The sequence below is a fragment of the Gymnoscopelus microlampas genome (genome assembly GCF_963454915.1).
Source record: "Gymnoscopelus microlampas genome assembly, chromosome: 11".
NCBI lineage: Eukaryota > Metazoa > Chordata > Actinopteri > Myctophiformes > Myctophidae > Gymnoscopelus > Gymnoscopelus microlampas.
In genome coordinates, this window is record NC_139948.1 from 25,616,701 (window position 1) to 25,626,541 (window position 9,841).

Genomic DNA, 9,841 nt, shown 5'->3' on the forward strand with positions numbered 1-9,841 from the left:
CTACAGTAAATACTGTAGATGGTAAGGAAATTCTGGACCAAATGATAGACCATATTGGACCAAATCCTGTCCAAAAAGAAATATGTTCTTTGTGGTCCCAGAAATTATGTTTTTTGTTAAATATTTTATTGATTTCCAAAAAGCAACACATTTTACCAAAATAAATGAATGAGAATCCACCCCAAAGAACAAAACCAAAAAATGTAAAAGGAAAAAAGGAATGAGAGGAGAAAGAAACAATGGAATAGAAAGATAAACAAAAGTTAGAAGAAGCCTCCCATTTCACAAGTCATCACCATCAATAGTTTGTTCTGTATAACGTACAAGCATAGCAAAGCCAGCCATACAAGCCATGCCACATTAAAGGACGACTTCACCACTTTTCAATATGTCTTCATATAATAGGTCCTCACTAATGCTCATGATAAAATGGTAAAAAAAAAATCTACTTGGTCTGTGTCTCATAGGAGGGCTGTGGACAGTCCAGAAACCCGTCTACCAGTGACATCATCGTTGGGCAGGATTTTTTTTTCCAAAAAGATCACAAATTTTTAATTCAGATTTTTATTAAGGCGAGAACAATGGGATCTATTATTGCATTGCAACTTTCCAGGAATACAAAGCATGCAGTTTCTATTAGCTTGGATTCCCCATCGATGATGTCACTGGTAGACGGGTTTCTGAACTGTCTACAGCCCTCCTCTGAGACACAGACCAAGTAGAAAAAAATGGTATCATTTTATCATGAGCATTAGTGAGGACCTATTATATGAAGACATGTTGAAAAGTGGTGAAGTCGTCCTTTAACACATACCACAAGAGGGGGGGGGAACACCTGCAGAAAAAAGCACTTGGATATCTTGAAGGCGGTATAAGCGCTCCGATAATGCTACTGAATGAGTAACCATATTCAATGTGCCGTCAGCCACATTCAGAATCATTCTACTTAGAAGAAGTTTTCTAATCAAAGGGGCACTAACCTTTTAGAATGAGCTCAGAGGGGACATAGTTTAAAAGGGAACTCAGAGCTTTAGGAAATATCTTTCATTGGTCTAGAAGTACTGCACTTATTCTCTCATGGGGGAGAACACTAAACATCTCTTTATACCAAAGTGTAACAGTAAGAGGGTTGTCTTTGATCCAATTCATTCAAATACATTTCCGGACAAGGAGTTGGAGCTTATCAATTAAATTATAATAATGTGACAATGGAATTGTGAGCTCTTGTGAGGGGAAGCCCAAGATAAAGTCTCCCGGATCCTTCTTTATTTTGACGGTTATAAAAATCTTAGCAAGTTAGGGTCTGTAGCCTAATGCGTATAAAATCTGGGGTCCTTGACATTAAAAAGGTTGAGAATCACTGTCTCTCTCACTTTGTACATGTGAGAATTTACTTGATTAAAAGTACAAAAGTGTTGGCATCAAAATGTACTTAAAGTACCAAAATTAAAAGTACTAATGTTTGAAAATAGCCGATCTAAAAGCTCACACCGCGTCGCATCGTGACGCGTTGTAGCCTAGGTATAAAATAGGGCTAAAATAGTTAATGTATGTTTTATAATGTAATAGTTTATGTCTGCAAAGTAACTAGTTTTCAAACAATTGTAGTGGAGTTCCCTCTGAGATGTAGTGGAGTAGAAGTAAAAGTATAGGCAATTGGAAATACTCCAGTAAAGTAAAAGTACCTCAAAATTGTACTTAAGTACAGTACTTGAGTAAATGTACTTGTATCAGTGTGTATACATCAAACAAACATTCATATGACTTGAGGTGGGGAATCTATGAGTGCTCAGCTTTGTTCATACTGTACGTTCACATGATGGGAGAGCCGGTAATTTATCATCTCTGTTGAGATGTGTTTATCATCGGCTGTATGTATGATCTTGTGAAATGTACTTTTCTTTGTTACACGTGACCCTGTGTTTTCTGTGTCTTCAGGTGCGTTACGACTGCATTCGTAAAGAGGACATCAGTGGCATTGCGTCCTGTGTCTTCACCAAGAATGGACAGGGTAAGGAATTAAACTCATTCATTCAAATGTGTAATACTGACCACCATCATATTTCACTCTCCCCTCTTTTCTTTCTTTATTCTTCTGAAAATAACGCAAAACAATGGCGCTTGAACAAAAACTTTTTTTTTAATTTTTTTTTTTACTGTGAACCTGTGATACGACAGTTGATTCTGATTCTGACTCACACTCATGTGCACTCAAACACGGACTGACTGAAGTAACTCTCTCATTGGAAAATCTCCCTAACTCACTCTTTTGGATACATTCTCACTCTAAATATCTGGCACACTTCCTCTCAGTTATAAGCATACCAACTCAAATATTCCACTCTTACACTCATCTTGCAGCTTTTCCTTCACTCACTTCGTCACTGGCAGACGGATGGCAGTTAGAAGATTCATTTGATAGTGATATTTAGATTTTCCACCAGTGTTTTTGACATCACATTTTGATTTAGTTTTAGTCATAGTCTTTTGAAAAAAACTCCATTTAGTTTTAGTCATATTTTAGTAATCTGAAATGTTTTAGTTTTTGTCTAGTTTTAGTCGACTAAATATCATAAGATTTTAGTCGACTAAATCTACAGTTGATTTAGTCAACTAAAATGTATTTTGGCGGTGCCTTGATGGCGTCATAATGGCTGATTTTACACTTTGTTGCGTGCTGAAAATAGCCGATCTACAAGCTCACGCGTTGTGAGCTTGTAGATCTGCTATTTTCAGAGCGCAACACCAGAGCGCAACCAAACATAAAATTAATTGTCTTTTAGTTCTACTGGATCTCTTCTCCACTCCCTCAACATTTTAGTCTACCTTTTATTTGTTGACGAAATTGTCAGTATATTTAGTCTTAGTTTTAGTCATCATAATTTAGGTAGTCAACGAACATTTTTCGTCATAGTTTTAGTCGACGAAATCAACACTGGTTTCCACACCTTTGTTTGCTCCAGGTTCTCAAAAGCAGCACATTTATATCCTTAGAGCTCGATTACACTGGCTTTTCTGGTATGTTCTTCATGTGTGGAACAGAGAAGCGGTTCGACCATAAGGCTTCAGGGTGATTCAAGGGGTCATTCAACATTCATGGCATTCTCGCACAATCGAAATGCACGTCTGTATTATACGGTTCAACATAGTAGTCTGTCTAACTGCTGTCTGTCTATTATCCTGTCCAGGTTTCTACCTGATCTCCCCCTCCGAGTATGAGAGGTTCTCGCTGTCAGCTAAGGTCCTCACTGAGCCACTGTGTTCTGTTCAGCTAGATCGACCCTTAGAACACACACTCACCAGGTAGTGTACACACACACACACACACACACACACACACACACACACACACACACACACACACACACACACACACACACACACACACACACGCACACACACTCTTAATTATTTATACTTATTTTGGAGAAGGAAAACTCTAGACGCTAGTTTAGATTTTTACAGTCAAGGCTTTATTGTGAGTTTAATGGTTGTGATGACATAATTGTCATGTGCTCACATCGTGACATTAGTTTGTGTTTTCCTTAGCGATGGCATGACAGCTCAGCGCCAGGCCAACGGAACCCACAAAAGCCTGGCTGAGGGTACGTAACACACACACACACACACACACACACACACACACACACACACACACACACACACACACACACACACACACCGTATTTTGCTTCTGTCATCACTCTTTATTTCTCTTACTTTCTCTTTCTCTCCCCTTGCTATTGTTTACCTCCCTGTTCCTGCTCTGGTTGCTATTCTTCTTCTCATCCCTCTCTCTGTGTTACTCTTCTCCAAACTCCTTCAGACCCTGAGTAGGTCTCGAAGGGGGGTCCGCTCTGGTCTCTATGGTAACCATTCAGAATGCCCCCCAGTTGCCAATTGGGGCCCGGCGTTCCATTCCCTGGCAGGAAATGCGAGTTGCCATGGAGACTGGCTGGAGTAGGGTTTTGTTTACATGCTGGTGGGCCTGTCACCCCTCTTAGTCGCTCCAGAACAACTGTGTGCACGCCGGCAAGAGAAAAACAACTGAAGTTGACACTTACAATTTATCAATTTCAAGCATTTTCTTTGTGTTTGATTGCAGAAATTGGTACATTTTACACACTGAAAGTAAAGGACTTCCCACGCAGTCTTTTTGTCAGCTTTCTATCCTTTGTAAATGTTTTTGATATTACACAAGGATCCAACCTGCATTGACCATATTCACACGGTAGACATTCTGGTCTAACTGTATGTCATACAGAGAAATGTGGTATGGCATAAGAGCAAAATGTCTGCTGCGAGATCAATGACAGGGTTAAATAGAGCCACCTTTTAAACTGGTTCCATCAGAGGACCCAATTAAAAAAAAAAAACTTCAAATCAAAAACTATACACTTCACCACCTCTGAAAGCTTTGACCTTTGAACTTCAACCACTTAAGCCATATTCCAAAATGTTCACAAATTGCAGATCTCCAAGCTCACAACGCCATGTGTTGCAATTTTTTGGAAACGTGTTCACCTACAGTATGATTACATGCCCACAGTGGGGACAGCAGGGTGACATTGGTTAAAGCTCTGCTCCCCTCTCAGGGCTAACAGAGGACCCTCAGAGTGCATTGTCCTCCCCCGGCCTGGACACCCCACTGGACTCCCCTCTCAGCTGTGCTGACATCACCCTCGACTCCACCGGAGAACTGACAATGGAGGACGTCAGGGACTTCCTAACGTAAGACACACACACACTCACACTCACAATCACACTCACACTCACACACACACACACACACACACACACACACACACACACACACACACACACACACACACTCACACTCACACTCACACTCACACTCACACTCACACTCACCATAACCATAACATGACCAGTATACCCAAAAAGAATCCTTGACAATTAAAGTGGAAAAAGCTCCATTCCAAAATAAACTTGCAAGACAGGTCTCAGGTTTACCATTTTTAATCTGACACGTTTCGGCGCAAGGCCTTCATCAGAGCAAGTAAAAAAAAAAAAAGACCAGTATAATGTTGAAGGTTATATTAGAATCCATGGTTTTCATTGTAGTAGTAGCTGATGTTGAAATAGCTATTGTAACATTAAAACAGTCAAATGTTTATTATGCGTATTCATGTAGAATAGTGATGAGACTGCAGCACTGCAGTTATCTGAAAATAATGCACACCCTCTGGCATCAGAATTGAGGATTCTCCATGGCCATGGTATAACATGATTTATAATATTTCAGTTTCTGAAGATGTAAATTGACTTGTGTGTGTGTGTGTGTAGCACTGTGGATGAGGCAGAGAACAACTTGAAAAACATCAAAGAGGAAGAGGGTCGTCCTACTGGCATCCTTATCAACTGAACAGGTGACAGATCATACATACACACTTTCTCTCCCTCTCTTTCTTACACACACACACCTGTTTCTAATGGAGCGTGTCCAGAGTGTGTAAACTTCAAAGGGTTTTTCTGTCTAAGCGCTTACATTCCTCCTCTGTCCATCACGTCTCTGGAGGAGGAAAAAGAAAGCACACAGACAGCGTATCCCTAACAAGGCAGACATACTTGACGGCTTTTACACTGCATAAAATACAGAAGACCACTGAGATGAGAACATGCAAAGCATTAGCAAAGCTAATCTGCTTATACATGGCACCATTTTGTTTTGCTACTAGCCTTACGTTGTTCAATGAAGGAGTGAGATAGAGATACATAAGCTAATTAGCCCAGTGATGTGGTATAGTATAGTATTAAAGACCAAATATAGAAGTTTAAACTTCTGTCTTTGATACTACTATTTATCATTTATTCATATTCATTATATACTACTGTGTAGTACTGTCTATCTACTCTCTTGCTACCTTTGATTATGCTGTCCTTTCTCGTTTATTGTTAACTCTCTCCTTCCCCCTAGTGGCTGAGTCTGATATTGAAGATTACTTACACCTTTGACTGCAATACACATTATTATTGTTCTCTTTTACACCATCATCCTACGGTTGCCAACTCCCAGAGATTAAAATAAGGGACACACATTGCGAAAAGATTTGCATAGAAAGATGCATAGAAAACTATGCATTTTGGCACAGTTATACCTATAAGTAACACAATACAAACACAACAGGTCTTTCCCCTGCATTAGGCTACTACACCACACTTACTGTAACATGGTTGTAACAAGTTCTATTCATGCCATAATCACAAGGAAATTAAATGCAATGATACAGCCATACACCAGATATGTATTGTGTAAGTATGTTTTGCAGTTTGACATTGTTGTTAAATGTGAAAAAGTAAATGATAAAAGTATGCTTTGGAAAATGGCGAAGAGATTTGGTGTAGAGGGGAAAAAAGGAGGTAGCCAAGTATAAACCCCTGGGGGGGGACACCCTTCAGACTTACATACTGTAGACTTTAAGTGGTTAAAAAGCTGCTTTTGAAGTGTTGAGGTTAGTCTGTGCTTTTGAATCCAGGATGGTCTGAGTGTTATTTTCTTTGTTTGTAGTTGGCTGTTGTTTTGACAACCTTGAGCAACCTTTTGATTGTCGTTCAACTGTTTCAGGGAGGAAGTGAAGTGGGATGGAACAACACAGCTGGATGGGGTTACATGGTTGGACTACAGACAGACAGACGGAAGGACTGACAGGCATGCTGTACTTGCATATAGACGGATGGGTAGTGGACGCTCCAGCCCCTGTCCCACAACCCTCCTCCAACCCCCTATCCTACTGTAGAGCCCTGCCACCCTTCTTCTTGTATGATCCTCCACCCGCCTCCCGGTACCCTGGCACAAACTGGGAGGAAAGCCTTTATATGGACAAAGGAAGGAGAAATGCAGGACATAATTTCGTCATCCCATGTGTTGGAGTCAGTAACACTTATCAAAACATGACATTGCATAATATTTTGAGCCGCAGACGACACCCACTGAATCCCAGTCCGAGGTTCTTTTCACCACATGTGGATCGTTCTGGATGGAATGGCAGCCTGGTAAGTCCACGTTCTCACGTGGGGTTCTGGAACGGAATGGCTGAAGATTCTGTGTTCTATCCATGTGGGATGTGTTGTTGAGCCTTCATTCGTCCCTTGCTCGTGGAAACACTGACTGGACATGCCCCTGCCTGCAGGGTGGTCATCAGCCAATCAGGGCAGTCACAATTAAGGTCGATTTAGAAAGGGGCTGCTACCTTTTTATGACTGGGAGATTTATCGGCGATGTTTCTGCAGGATTATTTTCCTTTTTCCCCCCCCCCAGTTTAACACATGTAATGTGCCATGTTTGATTCAGGGGTGCATTCAAAGTCTCCCCACAGTTTGAACTGGTGCTCATTTGGGAAGTATGCTTGTTGTGAATATTAACGTGCACAGTGGTGGATGTATTGAAGTGTTTCACAACACCACAACCTTTGTAAACTAACCAAGGATGAACTGTGAATCTGTAGCCAAGACAGAAAGGGAACATTGTAGCGATAAAGAGGGCAAGATTCTTATTTTATTTTAGAAAAATGAAGTATATGGAACATCTGTGAGAACTAGAGAGCAGTAGCATTTTCCTATTCTTTCTAGCCTGGGTGTCGGTAGAGGCAATTGACTTGCCTTACCTAGTGTCCTGTGTAGGCGGGGTTCAGTCGCCTCACTACCGCCCAAGTTGTTCCGCAAATCAAATGCACCTGGACTTAGTGCTGCACAACAATTGAGGAATATGTTGTCATCACACACAAGCACACTATCACTGAAGTTATCTACCTACTCTCTTGGTATTAACATCTCATGAAGGAACAAACTTACTGATTATGAAGGTTTTTTTCTTTCTATTGAACTGACTGATAGTCTATTAGATGTTTTACATGGCTTTGGGGAAAGGTAATGGTATTTTGTAATAAATAAATGGCAACAGACTCGGATCATGGAAGAAGGGCGTGAAGTTGTGCTTAACGCTACCGCTTCTCTAGCCTTTGGTCTTCTTGGCAGGGATTTTGGGGGGAAGGTGACAGTATGTTGGCCTGAGAGGATCAAACTTGGCCAAATAATATTTTTTAGTTGATACCCTTGATCAGAAGCCCTCATGCTTGCCTTGAGCACTGCATGTGTGCCCAGGTCAGCATCACCAACACAGAATATGGTTAACTCTAAAACACAGTGCAGCTTAAAACCACTTGAACTCTAGCATCCCTATTTTGCGGGGAACGTTCGCCAAAAATAGCCGATCTACAAGCTCGCAACGACACGTTGTGAGCTTTTAGATCGGCTGTTGTCGGTGAAGAGATTAAGGTGTAGAGAGAGACAAGAGCAGACCAAGTACAGACCCGACCTTGGTCAACTAAGTATTTGTTTACGTTTACCAACTATAGAGGGTACAAGTGGTTAAAAATCACTGTGTATTTGGTCCTGATCTGAGATGGGACCTCATAGAGTAAAGGAGGAGACAGTGATGTCATAGGGTTTTGAAGGTACAGTGCATGTACAGTTAAGAGAGTACTTGAGTTATTGCACATGTACGATCGTACGTACGGTTAAAATTCTTTAAGGTACGACTGCAGTGAGAATTTTGACCAACCTTTTTGTGTAAATAAATAAGGTGCCAGATGGTTTGCAGACATCCTGTCTGATACCCTGGTGACATCAGTGTCCCCACCTGTTCTTCTTTCTTGGGCTGAGGGGACTGTAGATCAGAATAGATATAATGGTAAAGGGGCTGTGACAACCCACAAGATCAATGGATTGCTGGAACAACCTGTTGAAGGAGCTCAGACTTGTTTGTGATGGTAGTTATTTTATTTTTTGGCTATTGTTTTTATTTGGCTAAAGTACTTTTTTGCCTTCTAATTGTTTGTTAACTCTATGACAGGTGAAAAGCAGTATGGCACAACTGCTTTTCCTTGTTCATCAATTTTCCAGTGGTGCTGAAATAATAAAGTGAGAAAGACGGGCTGCTTGTCTTATTCTTACATTCCCCAGACATCTCATTGAGAAGTTTATTGTCTAAAACATTGTGCGGGATGGAAGGAAGGTCACTTTGTTAAATAGTATTCAACTAGCAGGTGAATACCCTGAAGTGTGTTTTTGTGAGACCCACAGACCTGTGAACTAAGAACTATTAAGAACTGCGGTGTTTTCGGTTACATCGAGTCTTGACTTGACAGGGAAGGTGAATGCTTAAGCAAATCCAGTTGAGAACCATGCCTTTAGATGATGTGAAAGCTAAGCAGATGCTACAGTATAGACTGGTGATGGAGAAAGAAGTACTATGGGTTTCTGTGAAGCAGTGTGGTCTGGGCAACGTTTGGCTAGTGGAAGCAAGTGCTTGGATCACCAGTATTTTAACCCTTTTTAACTTTTACTATGTAAAAAATATATATATCTAGGTTTACGGCCTTGAAGTAAAGAGACAGGTTTATTATGCCAAGCCAATGAAGGAATAGAATGTTTAGAATCTTCTAGAACCTTTTTGTTCCAGTAGCCTAGCAACCGTTCAGTATTCCATGCTTTTGTTATATCACCTCATGTAAAGAAAAAAAAAAGGGGGGACCTCACTGCTAACTAATGTAGGTCAAAAGATAGGATTGGTGATTACGGTGATGCCTTTTTATGTGTTTATTAGTGTTTTGTTTATGAGGCAAGGGTCTTGTCGACACAAATACTTACAGTAACCCTTTCATGCTACAGCTGGCACGACTTACTTTATGATTCCACAACCACGATGACTTTGTTTTCTGTTAAAGTCTTTAATTTCTGTGTGTGTAGAGTTTTAATTGGATTATTTAGCATTTTGCTGATGGAGAATGGTGAATGTTAATAAAGTATTTACTCTAAATGA

The 9,841-nt window shown here is 40.6% G+C and overlaps 1 protein-coding gene across 1 annotated transcript in view; it reads left to right on the plus strand.

Annotated features, from left to right (window-relative positions):
- The window catches only part of llgl1 (LLGL scribble cell polarity complex component 1), a 54,902-nt gene extending 45,061 nt beyond the window's left edge, over positions 1–9,841 (plus strand). Inside the window, exons 19-24 of the mRNA XM_084070892.1 lie at positions 1,939–2,011; positions 3,189–3,303; positions 3,550–3,605; positions 4,596–4,731; positions 5,308–5,390; positions 6,587–9,841. Of these exons, the coding sequence (XP_083927018.1) occupies positions 1,939–2,011; positions 3,189–3,303; positions 3,550–3,605; positions 4,596–4,731; positions 5,308–5,386 (459 nt within the window). The 3' untranslated portion in view covers positions 5,387–5,390; positions 6,587–9,841. The remainder of the gene's footprint in view (positions 1–1,938; positions 2,012–3,188; positions 3,304–3,549; positions 3,606–4,595; positions 4,732–5,307; positions 5,391–6,586) is intronic.